Source organism: Euphorbia lathyris, chromosome 7 (genome assembly GCF_963576675.1).
Source record: "Euphorbia lathyris chromosome 7, ddEupLath1.1, whole genome shotgun sequence".
NCBI classification, from domain to species: domain Eukaryota; kingdom Viridiplantae; phylum Streptophyta; class Magnoliopsida; order Malpighiales; family Euphorbiaceae; genus Euphorbia; species Euphorbia lathyris.
Genome location: NC_088916.1, coordinates 55,063,990 through 55,080,918, shown reverse-complemented (window position 1 = coordinate 55,080,918; position 16,929 = coordinate 55,063,990). Strand labels below are relative to the sequence as shown.

Below are 16,929 nucleotides of genomic sequence, written 5' to 3'. Positions count from 1 at the left end.
ATTTTAAGGTTAAGGTGTAAAAATACTCCTAACGTTTTTGGCCAGGAGCAATTTTATCCCTAACGTCTAAAATGATGCAATTTTACCCATAACGTTGGTAGCCAAGAGCAATTTTACCCCTAACATTGATAATTTGGGTCAATTTCAGACACTATTATAAAACAAAGATATTTTTATTCCTTACTCTGCATCAATTGCATATCAATTCGTTCTAAAAAAAGATTTCATGTTTTTTATAATCTAATAATAGAATTGGGGATTAATATTTATAAATTCGGTAAATTTTTTGAATTCTTTTTCTAATTCGTAAAAAAAAACATTATATATATATATTTTTTCACATCCCAACATATATTTGTGATTTGTTATTGATAAAATGACGTACGTGTGAAGTGTAAATGACAAGATTCATGACCGAGAAGACAATTTGATGAATTATTTTCAAATTGACCCAATTTATCAACGTTATGGGTAAAATTGCTCTTAGCTTACAACGTTAGGGGTAAAATTGTATTATTTTAGACGTTAGAGGTAAAATTGTTCCTGATCCAAAACGTTAGGGGTATTTTTGTAAATTTACCCTTAATTTTAAGGAATAATGTACAAAAATATACTTGACGTTGATTGTCAGAAGCAATTTTATCTCTAATGTCTAAATTGTCCAATTTTACCTCTATTATTGGCAAGGTGGATCAATTTGAAAATAATTCATCAAATTGTTTTCTCAATCATAAATCTTGTCAGCTAAACTTCACATGTGTCTCATTTTTATCGTTCACTACTAACAGATCACAAACATATTAAAAAACTATAAAATTATAAGAAGTCTAAATATTTCGTTGAATTGAAAAATATTAATCTCCGATTCATTCTTAAATTACAAAAAAAAATGTTAATTTTTTTTAGGGAAAAGTACAAAAATAATCCTTGTGATTTAGATAATTTTCAAATTTAAATTACATGGTTTAAAAATTTGCAAACTGATACCTTATGGTTCATTCCGTTAGCAAAGGCAATCTAAACTGACTAACGACATTAAAAAAAAAGAGTCAAAAATCAAACGATAAAGAGCAATTTTTGTCTTTATATTGTTTATTTGGATAAATTATACTAATTGCCACTAAACTTTACCCATTTTAATATTATGACCACTGAACTTCAATTCTTGACGGTATGGTCACTAAATTTTACACTTTTTAACACCTGTGGTCATTCAACTTTAACCAATTCCTCAAAATGGCTGTTAACAACCGCAAAACAAAAATATTCAAGAATTAAAGTTGTTCAGAACGACATTTACCATGAAACCACACTTTTTTTCTTCAAAATCACATTTTTTTTAGCTTTCTCTCTCTAAAAATTTATTTTCTCTTTCCTAACCAAACAGCACCTAAATGACATCAAAACGAAAATTTTCAAGAATTAAAGTTCCTTAAAATATCATTAAGTCTTCAAATTTTTTATTTTGAAACCGTCAATGGTCGTTTTGAAGTGTTGAGTGACCATCGGTGTTAAAAAGTATAAGGTTCAGTGGCCATACTGTTAAGAATTGAAGTTCAGTGGCTACAATGTTAGAATGGTAAAGTTTAGTGGCCATGGATGTAATTTACCTTGTTTATTTTATAAATTAACCCTCTTATTATCTAATTATTATAAAAAAAAAAACAAAAAACAAAAACAAACTATCAAATTCACCACATTCTCCCCCTATTCTTGTTCTTGTTATCACCTAGCAACTCCAGGTATCAGACTAACTAGAGCCGCCAGGCTTACCTTCTTCATAGAATGCTTCCCGCGAAGTAGTGAAGGGAGAAGAATAGTCACTACACCTTATTTGCTTTACCGTTGTCCTTCATCCGTTCTGTCAGCAGTACGCTTCTCCTCAACTTTCGGCTTACCAAACTGCCGTTATCTTGTCTTATGAGTTGTGACTTCACTGGCAGGCCCTTGCGTCAAAGCCTATCTCCTTTTGCCCTCCCCCTTTCATATGTGTTTTTAATTTATTTTCGTTCGGTCTCTAAACGCACTCATTCACCCCATCTATTTTCATTGCCTTATTCTTTAAGCAACTACGAAATAATTTATGTTTTTTAACTTCTCTTCAACCAATTATAAGCAACTCATGTTTAACTACAGAAATCAGAGATCATAATATTGCTCACTTTGTTGGATTGATTTGTCTTAATAAATCTGCAGCTCCAACAAAGTGATTGAAGAACACTGCAACTTATGCTTAAGCAAAGTCAACCAATCTCCATAACTTTTTTCATCACATAAAGTTCCAAAATCGCAATCTACTCTTTTCCTCCCTTCAATATCAGTATGCTGCAACTTTACCAAATCCTCGTCTTACTTCTTCCAATCATCTTCATCCTGAAGCTTATATACTCAATCATTTGGATCCCTCTCAGAATCCAACACCACTTCAACAACCAAGGAATCACCGGCCCTAATTACCGTCCTATAATCGGCAATTCCGCCGAGATCCGCCGCATATACGCTCAAGCTAAATCCAAATCGATATCATCTTCCAACCACGATGTGCTTCATCATGCTGCTCCATTTTACCACCGGTGGTCTCAGATGTACGGGAAAACGTTCCTCTACTGGTTTGGGTGGAGAGCGAGGCTGGCTTTTTCCGATCCGGAGATGATTAAGGAGGTTATGATGAACACCGGCGGTGGAACTTTTGGGATGATTAGGCAAAATCCTCAGACCAGGGTTTTATTTGCCGAAGGGCTTATTGGGCTGGAAGGTGAAAAATGGGGTCTTCATAAGAGGATCATTAGCCAAGTTTTCAGAATGGAACCAGTTAAGGTATGTCAATTTCCCTAAATCCTCTCTCTGCTTCGTGTGGACTGATCTGTAAATATTTTCTATTTTAGGCTTGATTGAGAAATAGATTGGGTAAAATAACATATAGGTAAATTGCATTATTGGTCACCCAAATTTAAAATCATTTTTGTTATTTTAATAAGTCCATTCCAAAATTATTAAAAAGATGACGAGGAACTTTTCTTTTTCTAAACAACCGTGATAAGAAACTTATTTTTACATATATACATTTTTTATTTTCCACATGAAAGTGAGATTCAAGCGGTAGTAAATAAAAAAGGGCTTAAAGCACTTTTTGGCCCATGTGCTATTTAAAATTTGTGCATTTGGCTCCTGGCCTATTATTTGGTCATATTTGGCTCCTAACCTATCAAATTAGATAAAATCCAATCCATATTGAATGAAAAATTAACTCTGTTGGAAAATTAACAGCAGTAACCAATATAAAAATGACACATGACACATAAATAAAATTAATTTCACTCTATCAGAACACTAGAAAAGTTTTTAGGATTTTTTTACTATGTAAAATAGTTATTGTTGTCATCTCCAGTTGAAAATTAATTTTATTTATGTGTCATGTGTCGTTTTTGTATTGGTGAATGCTGTTAATTTTCCAACACAGTTAATTTTCCATTCAATATGGATTGAATTTTATCTAATTTGATAGGTCAGGGGCCAAATATGACCAAATAATAGGTCAGGGGCCAAATGCACAAATTTTGGATAGGTCAGGGGCCAAAAAGAGCTTTAAGAAGTGGATTGTTAAATACCACCTCCAAATTATTTATTATCGTTTCTATTTGGATTTTTTTGCCATTATCATAATTTTGATTAAAAACTGGATATTCTCTCCAAAATCATAAACCCGAACAACAATCATTTAAATTATGAAAATAATTGATTTGTGACAACCCGAACCCGGAAATGGATGATTACAAATCGGAAACATTGCGTTTTTTATTAATGTTTTTTTATCAAAGAACTCATGAAAATAATATATATTTTTTATAACGATTTTTCATTTTTCATCATAAAAAATTGGAGAATTTTACATTTTTCGTCACAAAACTTGAACAATTTAATATTTTTCGTCACTAAAAATTTTATAATTTTGCAATTGTCAAAATTTGGCCTAAACGGATGCGGCATCCGTTTAGGCCAAATTTTGGCCGATCCTCTAAAAAAACATTTTTAATTTTGAATTTTTTTTTATGAAAAGGGAAATTGTCCAAATGGGGACGGTGAAAAGTAATTTGGAAGCGGTAAATAGCAATATCTATAAAAAAATATAATATGTCAGCCGTGTCAATTGTCAAGCGGTACTCAAATTTTTTATTTGGCTTAATACATCATTTCCCTCCTGAACTTGTCTAAAAAGTTTGATTAGCTTCCTGAACTTTCAAAGTGTCCTGATAGCTCCCATAACTTGCATAAAATGTTCAGTTAACCCCCTGAATTTGTGCAAAATGTAATCAATTGATCACTCGGTTACAAAAAAAGTAAGTTAATGCAGAAGATGTATTGCACGCGTCTTAAAAAATGTAAAACGACTAAGATATGAGATTTATGATTTTAATATTAGCGAAGACAAGTTTTATAATTGAACAAATAATAACTTCATTTTTAATCTATTTTTGAATTATGTAATTACATTCTAAAATGCGTGGAATACATTTTCCACATTTAATTTTTTTTTTTTTTTTTTTTGCAATTGAGTGATCAATTGATTACATGTTATGCAAGATCAAAGGACTAACTGGATATTTTATGCAAATTAAGAGGACTATTGAGACACTTTAAAAGTTCAGGAGACCAATCAAACTTTTAGAACAAATTTAGGAGGCAAATGATGTATTAAGCCTTTTTATTTCAGTACTGTTACTAAACCTCAATTTATGAGGTTAAATTTTTTTTTTGCCTCACTAAAATCAGTATCACGAAACGGAAACACTCCAAAATTTGAGTTTGTTGTTATTTTATAGACCGCGATTTGAGTGTGTATCATCAAAGGAGTAGAAACGTAGCCGGGATGGGGTGGGAAATGCATTTCTTATCTCTGTTCTATAGTAGATATGATACTAATTCTTAAAAATTTTATTGTGAAATCATTATTGGTCAAATTTTTAAAAGATAAAAAAATTGTCAGATATCGATCTACAAAAAAACATGAAACCACAAGTCATTTATTTGAAATTAATCCATAAATCAATAAAGCCTAGAACTTATAAGAAACAGTAGCTACTAATACCAAACATCAACAATTATTTTCAAATTTTCCAAACTATAAAAAAAACTAAAATTGAAAACAATTCATCACCTAATTAAAATGTATTTAAATTATCCAAAAAAATCAATTATCACGGGGAATAATCGAGGATCTCTGTCGGGATTAACAGGGTGGGGATACCTTTCTCCATCCCCACCACATGTAAACATAATAAAATTCGGGTATAAAAAATATATTATACTTTCAGGGCTAATGGGTTAATTTGATCCTTTACGTCAACTTTCAAGATGTGAATTGCTCAATACCGCTCCCAAATTCCTAGTTACCGCCCCATTTGGACTTTTTTGCCCTTCTCATAATTTTGATAAAAAAACTAAAAATTCATTCTCTAAAATCACAAACTCGAACAATAATAATTGAAATTATGAAAATAATTGATATGCGACATAATCCGAATCCCGAAAATGGATGATTATGAGTCGGAAACAATAAAATTTACATTTTTTTTCTCAAAAAAATCATGAACATAATGCATGTTTTTTTGTGACGATTAGCATTTTTCGTCACAAAAAATTGGAGAATTTTGTATTTTCCGTCGCTAAAAAGTCTAGAATTGTGCCTAGGTCCAATTTTGGTCTAGGTGGGTGCCAAATCCGCCCAGCCAATGGGCTGGGCGGATCCAGCACCCGCCCAGCCACTGGGCTGGGCAGATCCAGCATCCGCCCAGCTCGGATCTGGCACCCACCTACACCAAAATTGGCGTTTTTTTCTTCTTCCAAAAGGGCAAAATTGTCCAAATGGGGGCAGTAAGAGGTAATTGGGGGACGGTAAGTAGCAACACCCTTAAAGATTGGGTTGATACAAAAAAATTAATTTGGACTAAATTGATCATTCATGTCAACTTTAAGAGCCAATTTGACCTTTATTCGTTAGCTAATAATAAATTGTTTTTATATAGCATGGTTAGTATATTACTTTCTACGTTTCATATTACATGTCGTTTTAGAGAGTTGCATAGAAATTAAGGATATGGTGGATATTTATTTATTGATTCCACTATTTATTTATTCTATAATAAGTCTATTATTCTAATTAATTTTCATAAACCCACGTTTTATAGCAGGAAAAAAATGCCTTAACATGTACTGATCATATAAAATGACATGTATTATGAAACAGAAAGGCCTAACCCCTTCCCAGCCCCTTAAACTTGTAACTTTTTTTCATTTAGCCACTTTAACTTTAGGTCTTCCCATTTAGCCACTTAAACTCAAAAATTGTAACTCTTTTGGCCTCTTTTTCCAAATCAAAATTTAAAAAATTAGCAATGCGTCAAATGCAGTTGTTAATTCATCATAACCAATTAAGTTATTAAACAACTAACCCCATAATTTGGACATCCATAAAACAATCTTCCCGGATTTGAGGGTTTCCGTGATACTTTAAGTGGTGAAATTTTACTGTTATATAGCATAGAGGAATAGAAATATAATATCCTACGCGCCTCCTAATGTTTGGAAAGACAACAAGTGCCATGTAAGGCTTATAAGGGCTAAATGTGTCTCATTTGTTGAGTTTAAGTGGCTAAATGGGAACACTCTAAGTTTAGGTGGCTAAATGAAAAAAAGTTATAAGTTTAAGGGGCTGGGAAGAGGTTAGGCCAAACAGAAAAGAGTTTTTAGAAAGAGATGTAATATGAAATGGAAGTAGCACTAATTTTACTAATATTTTTTTATTAGTCGTTATCTGTATTAGTTTGAGAGTGGAATAGTATATTCAATTTGTTTAAAGTAAGAAACACAAAGTAATCTTCATAGATGATTTCTTATTCATTCAATTTGCTTAATTGTTGGACATATAAATATTCAAAATTTAGAAAGGAAAAAGAACTGAAGTTTTTTATTTATTATCTTTGAAAAATAATAAGATGATTAAGTAAACAATATCCAAACACATCCGTGAACTTGTAAGATTATAAGGACAAAAAACGCTAGAAATATTTGTGCAACATAATGATAGAACGGATTGTTTTGATTTGTAGAATACTAAGTTGAAATGCCAAAACTTAAAAATATTTGACATTTATGTAAAATGGAGCGGGAAGTGAAGTTGAAGGATTAAAATTAAATCATTTAAGCATCCATGGCCAACAACACTTGACAAAAATATATTCTGATAGGGTTGGGTGCCAGAAATTGTTGGTAGCACCATGAAGATGCTGAAAAAATGGGATGAAATAAGGGAAGGAAGAGATGAGTTTGAGATTGAAGTAAATAAAGAACTTCATGACCTTTCAGCAGATATTATATCCACAACTCTTTTTGGAAGCAGCTTTCAAGAAGGGAAATGTATTTTTGCATTACAGGAACAACAATTGCACCTTGTCACTCTGTCTTTAAGAAGTGTTTACATACCTGGTTTCAGGTCTTCTCTGATCCAACTTATGCTCATTTATTTAACCCTTGCTTTGTGTGCTCATCATGCTTAATGTACAAGCAGGTTTTTGCCTACCAAGAAGAACAGGGAGAGGTGGAGATTGGACAAGGAAACTCGTGAATCTATAAGGAAGTTGATCAGGAGTAATAACAGAGGAAGTGATAATTCAAGAAATCTACTTACTTTACTACTGTCATTGTATAAAAATCAGGATGGAGAAGAAGAGACTTTGACAGAAGACGAGATCTTAGATGAATGCAAGACCTTCTACTTTGCAGGTAAAGAAACTACATCAAACCTCTTGACTTGGGCACTTATCCTTTTAGCAGTACATCAAGAATGGCAAGACAAAGCACGAGAAGAAGTATTTCGAGTTTGTGGAAGAAATGAGCTTCCAGTTGCAGCAAATTTGAATGATCTGAAGATTGTAAGCCACATCTGTTATTTAAATACTATTGTTTCTTTCGTAAATTTTGATTCTTGACATATAATAGGTGAGTTTGATCATCAACGAAACGCTACGACTCTACCCACCAGTTGTGGCCATAGTAAGGCAAGCATCGAAAAAGGTTAAGATGGGGAAGCTTGATATTCCAGCAGGCACACAATTGTATTTGCCAGTGACTGCTGTACACCATGATCCTGATATATGGGGGGAAGATGTTAATGAGTTCAACCCGTTGAGATTTAACGAGTCTCGGAAACACTTGGCTTCTTTTTTTCCATTTGGATTAGGCCCCAGAATCTGTGTTGGTCAGAATTTAGCCATGGTTGAAGCTAAAATTGTCCTGGCAATGGTCATCAGGCACTTCTCTTTTATATTATCACCATCATATGTTCATGCTCCAATGTTTCTTATGACCTTGATGCCGGAACATGGTGCGCAGATCGTGTTTAGCAGAATATAAATTTTATGTTCATCATCCTATGCAATATGCAGATGCAATGCAGCCTTAGGAAGGAGCAAAAGAAAATGGTAATTTTGTGTGCTTTGTAATTAGTGAAAGGAGTTTGAGTTTCACATTGTGTTGAACTTTAAAAAAATATCGCGAGTGAGCTTGTAATTTACTTTTCTATTTTTAAAAAGGTAAATAATTTATAGATTTGTCTCCCAATCATAATTCCATTAAAGAGTGTACATTTGACCCCTTCTTAAGTTGTTGATGTGGTGTAAAACTGGGCATTAACACTTAGATTTGATATAGTATGTTAAAGTATTGTAATGGCTATTAAGTACCTTGTTGTATTTGATATGATCGTATGATGGTAAGGTCAAATCATGGTTTAATAATGTTGTTGGTGTCTTAGATGATAATATTATAATAGAGATGAAGTTTAAATTTATCCTTAACTTTTTTCATGAAATGCAAATATACTGACATAAAAGATGGTAGAATTTTATCTTGAATGTTTCCAACATGCTTGGGGGTCTAAACAACGGGTCTAGACAGTGGTGGAGTCACCTTATGACTATTTGGAATGCAAAAGATAGACCATGTTCATGTGGGTTGGGTCTAAATTGATTTTACTCCACTGTTTTGGCTTGAATTTACAACGATTAAGAGAGAATTAAGAGAATTGAATCACAAATCCAATTGTATTAATGAATTATTCACTGTTTATATAGCAGTTACAATGAGAAGAAACGAAAGAATTTTGTACAAATAGAAACAGAGGATAAAGTTACAACAAGAAGAAACGAAAGGATTGTATACAAACAAAAATGGAGAATAAAAAGATACAATGCTTAGCTGGAAACTAACAACAATTAGCTAATATATCATAATACCCGCCCCTCAAGTTGGGAGTGCAGTGGAAAGAAATCATAACTTAATCAACGTTGATTGCATTTGAACACTTAACAGATTCATGGTCAACAGATCTTTAAGTTGATATTGAGAAGAAATATAAGAAGTAAAAATAAACCCTTGTATTAAATACTCTCTAACCACATGACAATCAATGTCAATGTGCTTCACCTTTTCATGAAATACTCAGTTGGCTGCAATGCAGATTACTGCTTAATTATCACACCTCAATTCAATAGATAAAGCAACCTGGAAACAGAACTCGTGCAACAGGTAATTAAGCCACTTTAATTCATAAGATGTCGTGGTCATGGCACAATACTCAACTTCTACTAATGATTTACTAATTGTGACTGTTTCTTGGACTTCCAAGAAATTAAACTCCTTCAAAACGAAATAAAATATCCAGTAATAAACTTCATTGTGATTTTGCAACGACCCCAATCTGAATCATAATATGTTGAAAACACAAAATATTGTTGACGGGATAAACACAAGAACAATTGTGTTGTGCCTTTTAGATATTAATATATAAATATTTCTTCGAATTGAAATATTAATATTCAATTCTATTATTAAATTACAAAAAAGTTAAATTTTATTTAGAACTAATTCTATTATTAAATTAAAAAAATATAAAAATTTTGGGATTAAGGTGCAAAAAAATACTTCTAATGTTTTGGATTAGGAACAATTTTACCCTTAACGTCTAAAATGGTACAATTTTACTCTTAACGTTGGAAGCCAAAAGCAATTTTACCCCTAACGTTGATAACTTGGGTCAATTTCAGACACTATTATAACACTCAGATATTTTTGTTTCTTATTTTGCACCAATTGCATAACTATTCGTCATAAAAAAGATTTCACATTTTTTATAATTTAATAATAGAATTGGAAATTAATATTTATAAATTCGGTAATTTTTTGATTTTTTTTGTCTAATTCATACAAAAAGACAATATATATATATATTTTTTACACATCTCAACATATGTTTGTGATTTGTTACTCATAAAATGATGCACGTATGAAGTGTAGATGACAAGATTCATGACCAAGTAAACAGTTTGATGAATTATTTCTCAAATTGACCCAATTTATCAACGTTAGGAGTAAAATTGCGTTTGGTTTTCAACGTTAAGGATAAAATTGCACATTTTTAGACGTTAAAAGTAAAATTGCTCCTGACCCAAAATATACGCATCTCAACATATGTTTGTGATTTGTTAATGATAAAATGCTGCACGTGTAAAGTGTAGATGACAAGATTCATGACCGAGAAGACAGTTTGATGAATTATTTCTCAAAATTGACCCAATATATCAACGTTATGGGTGAAATTGGTTTTGATTTCCAATGTTAAGAGTAAAATTGCATAATTTTAAACATTAAGAGCAAAAATTGCTCCTAACCAAAACGTTAGGGTATTTTTTCTCCTTAACTTTTTTTTTTTTTTTTTAGAACTGATATGTAACTGGATAATGAAACAAAATTTATATGTTTTATAAATGTTATTTTTACACTTTGTCCAATTAGATGAATTAAATACGTTTTTTTTGTAATAAACGTTTTTTTTTTTAATAGTGTGACTGTGGACATAGATTCTAGGTGGTGGTGGTGGTGGGGGTGGTTTCTACAGCAAAAAGATAAGATGGTTGCTTGCTTGGGCATTCGTGTTTCCTTTTAGATGCTCTTTTGTTTTTTTTTTTTTTTTGTATAAATCGTAGTTTAAGAACACTGCAACTTATGCTCAAGCAAAATCAACCTCCATAACTTTTTTGATTACATGAAGTTCCAAAATCGCAATCTTCTCTTTTCCTCCCTCCAATATCAGTATGTTGCAACTTTACCAAATCCTCATCTTGCTTCTTCCACTCATCATCATCCTTAAGCTTATATACTCAATCCTTTGGATCCCTCTCAGAATCCAGCATCACTTCAAAAAGCAAGGAATCACCGGCCCTACTTACCGTCCTATTATCGGCAATTCCGCCGAGATCCGCCGCATATACGCTCAAGCTAAATCCCAATCGATATCATCCTCCAATCACGATGTGCTTTATCATGCTGCTCCATTTTACCACCGGTGGTCTCAGATGTACGGGAAAACGTTCCTCTACTGGTTTGGGTGGAAGGCGAGGCTGGCTTTTTCCGATCCGGAGATAATTAAGGAGGTTCTGATGAACACTGGCGGTGGAACGTTTGAGCTGATTGGGCGAGATCCTCAGACCAGGGTACTATTTGCCGAAGGGCTTATTGGGCTGGAAGGTGAAAAATGGGGTCTTCATAGGAGGATCATTAGCCAAGCTTTCAGAATGGAACCAGTTAAGGTATGTAAATTTCCCTAAATCCTACTCTCTCTACTTCGTATGGACTGCATTGTAAATATTTTCTATTTTTAGGCTTGATTGAGAAGTAGGCTTAATTTAATGAATCCTAAATTCCCAAACTTAGAAATTGATCAAATTAAACTTATTTTATAATATTTACATCCATAAACCCTTTGGATTAGCTATTGTCCAATAAGTTTGACAATAAGAACTGAGATTCTCTACACCGGTATCTTAGAGCATCTCTAATAAGATTGTTTTAAAATTTAATACATCGTACTAAAATATAATATTTTATTAAATAGTAAACAACTTTAAAAATTGACACAATGGTCCCACAAATCATTACTTTATATATAATTTATTTAAATTATAAATATTATCAATCAACAATGAAAGGAGAACGACATATAAAAAAGATGCATCAATAGTAATTAAGTAAATCATTTCTTTTATATTAAAAAAAGTTTGACAACCTTGCTTGACATCCATCATCACTCCAATAGTAGACACTCTTTGAAAATTGTCAAACCTAATGCTACATTATCTAGTACTATTTTAATCATCCTCTATTGGAGATTCTCTTATAAAATGAAATCAACAAAATAGATACAGGGAGCTATTAAGTATGCCAAATCTTTCATTATGTATGTGAGAGGTTGAATTCATTGAAGTATAGGTTAATATGAAAGTTGAGAGTGATAAGGGAATAAACTTGCTAAGTTTGAGGGTTTATTTATGTATTAAGCCTTTATTTTTCACAACTTTAATAGTTTTAACTTTAAGTCTATTATCTTTAATTTTTTATATATTAAGTCTACACTAAGGTGTTGTTTGATAAAACTAAAAATTAAGTGGTGAAAAAATAAATATTGAATTTTGTCATGAAACCAATCGAACTAAAAGTTCAAACTCATAATTAAAGGTTCACTTCATATTAATATCTGACAAATAAATGTTAAACGTTGAATATTATAAGTGCTGAAATTATTAGATGATGTAATTGTTTGATAAATACTAAAAATAAATGTTGAATATAAAAAAGATTAGTTGATGATGTTCAACTTAAAATATTAAGTTAAATATTTTGATTTATAAAAATAAGAGATTTTTAACTTGATTAGAAATAATCATTAGTGATTAATATTTTAATTTAAGTAATTAAGTTGGTTATCAAACAAGGTCTCACACTTCATTGAGTTGTTGTTTCATAAAATTAAAAATTAAGTGTTGAAATAAGTACTGAATTTTAAGTGAAGAATATTATAAGTGCTGAAAGTATTAAATCATATAATTGTTTGATAAATACTAACAATAAGTGTTGAATATAAAACTATTAGTTGATAATATTTAACTTGAAATGTTAAGTTAAATATTTTGACTTATGAAAATAAGTGATTTTTAATTTAATTGACTAATTTAAATGGTGGAGAAATAACTACTATTATCAAACACAATTCAATTGAATAAGTGCTTAACATTTTTAATTTAATTGATAAAACGTGTTATCAAAAAAGGCCTAAGTTAGCTAAAGCTATTAGCATGCACTTAGGGCCCGTTTGGTGAGATGTAATGGGTGCCATTACATTGAATGGTAATTACCATGCTTGGTTGCATATTAAAATTTTGTTATAATGAAATGAGAAATCCATATATTAAATTTTGTTTAACAACTATTGTAATCCCATTACATAAAAATAATGGCTTAAATTCTCATTACATCCAAAGCATGTAATCCTAATTTCTATCTTTAAAGTTTCATCTAACGTCTCATTTGTCAAATCTCACTTCCCATCATTCTCAAAAACTAGAAAAACTCAAACGAAAAAAAAGTGAAAAAAACAGTGAAAAATGAAAAATGAGAAAATAGGAAAAAACGGTGAAAATGGAAAACAAAAAAATGAGAAAAATGTAAAAAAATACCATGAAAACACGGAAAACTATATATTAATTTCACGTTTTTCATGTTTTTTTGTTGATTATAATTATGTAAATAAAATTTTATTACATTCAACTAAGCCAACATGAGTATTATAATGGTAATTACATTTCATTAATTTTTTTATTTGTCAACCAAACATGGTAGTAGAATCACTATAACATTTCATTACATTACAACTTTGATTACATTACGGATTTTGATTATATTACATTGCAGTACGACCCACCAAATAGACCTTAATACATGTGAAAGTTATATATCAAAAGCTTAAGAAAAGTTATAAAAATCAATGAATTAAATATGATTTTTTGCCTATAATAAAAAAGCTTAGAGAAACTCACTAATAATAAATTGTTTTAATTTAAAATTTTAAGATTTTAAGGACACAAAAATGCATAAACGCTACATTATTAAAGACACAAAACGCTACTAAAGAAAAGTATTCATGCAACATAGTGATATAACGATTGTATTGATTTGATTTATAAAGAATGCTAAGTTGAAATGCCAAAACTTAAAAATATTTGATTTGATGTAAAATGGAGCAAAAAGTGAAGTTGATGGATTAAAATTAACTCAGTTAAGCATGTCCAACAACATTTGACAAAAAAAAAAATTGATAGGGTTGGGTGCCAGAAATTGTTGGTAGCACCATGAAGATGTTAAAAAGATGGGATGAAATAAGAGAGGGAAGAGATGAATTGGAGATGGAAGTAAATAAAGAACTTCATGACCTGTCAGCAGACATTATATCCAGAACTCTTTTTGGAAGCAGCTTTCAAGAAGGGAAGCGCATTTTTGCATTACAGGAACAACAAATTCACCTTGTCACTTTGTCTTTTAGAAGTGTTTACATCCCTGGTTTCAGGTCTTCTCTAATCCAACTTATGCTCATTTATTTAACACTTGCTTTGTGTGCTCATCATGCTTCATGTACAAGCAGGTTTCTGCCCACCAAGAAGAACAGGGAGAGATGGAAATTGGACAAGGAAACTCGTGAATCTATAAGGAAGTTGATCAGGAGTAATGACAGAGGAAGTGATAATGCAGGAAATCTACTTACTTTACTAATGTCATCGTATAAAAATCAAGACGGAGAAGAAGAGACTTTGACAGAAGAGGAGATCATAGATGAATGCAAGACCTTCTATTTTGCAGGTAAAGATACTACATCAAACCTCTTGACTTGGGCACTTATCCTTTTAGCAGTACATCAAGAATGGCAAGACAAAGCACGGGAAGAAGTATTCCGAGTTTGTGGAAGAAATGAGCTTCCAGTTGCAGCAAATTTGAATGATCTGAAGATTGTAAGCCACATCTGTTAATTAAATATTGTTGTTTCTTTCATAAATTTTGATTCTTGACATATAATAGGTGAGTTTGATCATCAACGAAACGCTACGACTCTACCCACCAGCTGTGGGCGTAGTAAGGCAAGCATCGAAAAGGGTTAAGCTGGGGAAGCTTGATATTCCAGCAGGCACACAATTGTATTTGCCAGTGGTTGCTGTACACCATGATCCTGATATATGGGGGAAAGATGTTAATGAGTTCAACCCGTTGAGATTTAACGAGTCTCGAAAACACTTGGCTTCTTTTTTCCCATTTGGATTAGGCCCCAAAATTTGTGTTGGTCAGAATTTAGCCATGGTTGAAGCTAAAATTGTCCTGGCAATGGTCATCGGGCACTTCTCTTTTGTATTATCACCATCATATGTTCATGCTCCAATGTTGCTTTTGACCTTGATGCCAGAACATGGTGCGCAGATCATCTTTAGCAGAATATAATATTCATGTTCATCATCCTATGCAATATGCAGATGCAATGCAGCCTCTGCGAGGAGCAAAAGAAAATGGTAATTTTGTGTGCTTTATAATTAGTGAAAGGGGTTTGGATTTCACATTGTGCTGAACTTTTAAAAAAAATCACGAGTGAGCTTGCAGTTTACTTTATCTATTTTTAAGAAGGTAAATAATTTATAGATTTATGAGGTTATGTCAATTCTAGTAAGACGTTTTGAACTTTTCCTGAATAATTTGTCTCTCAATCATAATTCCATTAAAGTGTGTACATTTGACCCCTTTTTAAGTTGTTGATGTTGTATAAAACTAGACTTTAACACTTAGGTTTGATATGGTATGGTAAAGTATTGTAATGGTTATTAAGTACTTTATTGTATTTGATATGGTCATATGATTGTAAGGTAAAATCATAATCTAATAATGTCATTGGTGTCTTAGATGATAATGTTATAATAGAGATGAAGTTTCAATTTGTCCTTAACATTTTTGGTGAAATGCAAATATACAAACATAAAAAATGGTATTCCCTCCATTCTCTTATATAAGTCATTCTAGCAAATTAGTTTTCCCCCAAATATAAGTCATTCTAGCTTTCCAAAAAAAATTAATTTTAGATTTTTTTTTTCAAGCATTAATGTCTTGGCCCGTGTGTTCTTTAAAATTCCAAGGCTTATTCCTCAACCATGATATGAAGAGAATTATTTTTTAGTTAACCAATGTAAATTTATCAATTTGACTCTATATTAATTGTATTTTTTTATTTGTGTCAAATACTCTAGAATGACTTACATAAGGGAATTGAGAGAGTAGAATTTTATCCTTAATGTTTTCAACATACAACAACTTTAGGGTCTAGGCACCGATGGAGTCAGCTTGTGACTATTTCGAATGTAAAAAATAGACCATGCTTATGTGAGCTGGGTTTAATTTGTTTGATGCCGCTGTTTTGGCCTGAGTTTATAGCGATTAAGAGAAAATTAAGAAAAATGAATTGATCCAATCAAATTGTATTAATGAATTGTTCACTGCTTATGTAGCAATTACAACGAAAAGAAAAGAAAGGATTATGTTCAAACAGAAATAGAGAACAAAAATATACAATGCTAGCTGGCAACTATGCATAACTGTAACTAACAACAATTAGCTAATATATCTTAATACTCGCCCCTCAAGTTGGGAGTGCAATAGAAAACAATCCTGACTTGAACAACGTTGATTGCATTTAAACACTTGACAGATTCTTGGTCAATTGATCTCCAAGTTGATCTTGAGAAGAAACATAAGGAGTAGAAATAAACCATTGCATCATATACTCTTTAATCGCGTGACAATCAATGTGTTTCACCTTTTCATAAAATACTAGGTTGCCTGCAATGTAGATTGCTACTTAATTATCACACCTTAATTCAATAGGTAAAGCAACCTTGAAATAGAACTCAAGAAATAGGTAACTAAGCCACTTTAATTCACAAGTTATCGTGGCCATGGCACGATACTTAACTTCTGCTGTTGATATGCTAATTGTGGATTGTTTCTTGGACT

At 31.7% G+C, this 16,929-nt stretch overlaps 2 protein-coding genes across 2 annotated transcripts; both read left to right on the top strand.

The window, feature by feature from the left end:
- The first annotated feature begins 1,901 nt into the window (after positions 1 to 1,901).
- Positions 1,902 to 8,686, top strand: LOC136201070 (cytochrome P450 734A1-like). Its single transcript, XM_065991631.1, has 4 exons — positions 1,902 to 2,817; positions 7,245 to 7,489; positions 7,565 to 7,928; positions 7,996 to 8,686. The coding sequence occupies exons 1-4, from the start codon at positions 2,323 to 2,325 to the stop codon at positions 8,407 to 8,409; spliced, it is 1,518 nt and encodes a 505-aa protein (XP_065847703.1). The 5' UTR covers positions 1,902 to 2,322; the 3' UTR covers positions 8,410 to 8,686.
- A 2,329-nt stretch (positions 8,687 to 11,015) lies between these two features.
- On the top strand, positions 11,016 to 15,655 carry LOC136235691 (cytochrome P450 734A1-like). Its single transcript, XM_066025583.1, has 4 exons — positions 11,016 to 11,642; positions 14,208 to 14,452; positions 14,528 to 14,891; positions 14,959 to 15,655. Exons 1-4 carry the CDS (start codon positions 11,148 to 11,150, stop codon positions 15,370 to 15,372), a joined length of 1,518 nt encoding a protein of 505 aa, XP_065881655.1. The 5' UTR covers positions 11,016 to 11,147; the 3' UTR covers positions 15,373 to 15,655.
- Positions 15,656 to 16,929: the final 1,274 nt, after the last annotated feature.

Excerpts from the sequence above, each read along its gene's own strand:
- LOC136201070 (XM_065991631.1), top strand. The coding sequence starts at position 2,323 with ATGCTGCAACTTTACCAAATCCTCGTCTTACTTCTTCCAATCATCTTC. Across the intron at positions 2,818-7,244 it reads TCAGAATGGAACCAGTTAAG|GGTTGGGTGCCAGAAATTGT; the intron begins GTATGTCAATTT and ends ATATTCTGATAG. Across the intron at positions 7,490-7,564 it reads GTTTACATACCTGGTTTCAG|GTTTTTGCCTACCAAGAAGA; the intron begins GTCTTCTCTGAT and ends ATGTACAAGCAG.
- LOC136235691 (XM_066025583.1), top strand. The coding sequence starts at position 11,148 with ATGTTGCAACTTTACCAAATCCTCATCTTGCTTCTTCCACTCATCATC. Across the intron at positions 11,643-14,207 it reads TCAGAATGGAACCAGTTAAG|GGTTGGGTGCCAGAAATTGT; the intron begins GTATGTAAATTT and ends AAAAATTGATAG. Across the intron at positions 14,453-14,527 it reads GTTTACATCCCTGGTTTCAG|GTTTCTGCCCACCAAGAAGA; the intron begins GTCTTCTCTAAT and ends ATGTACAAGCAG.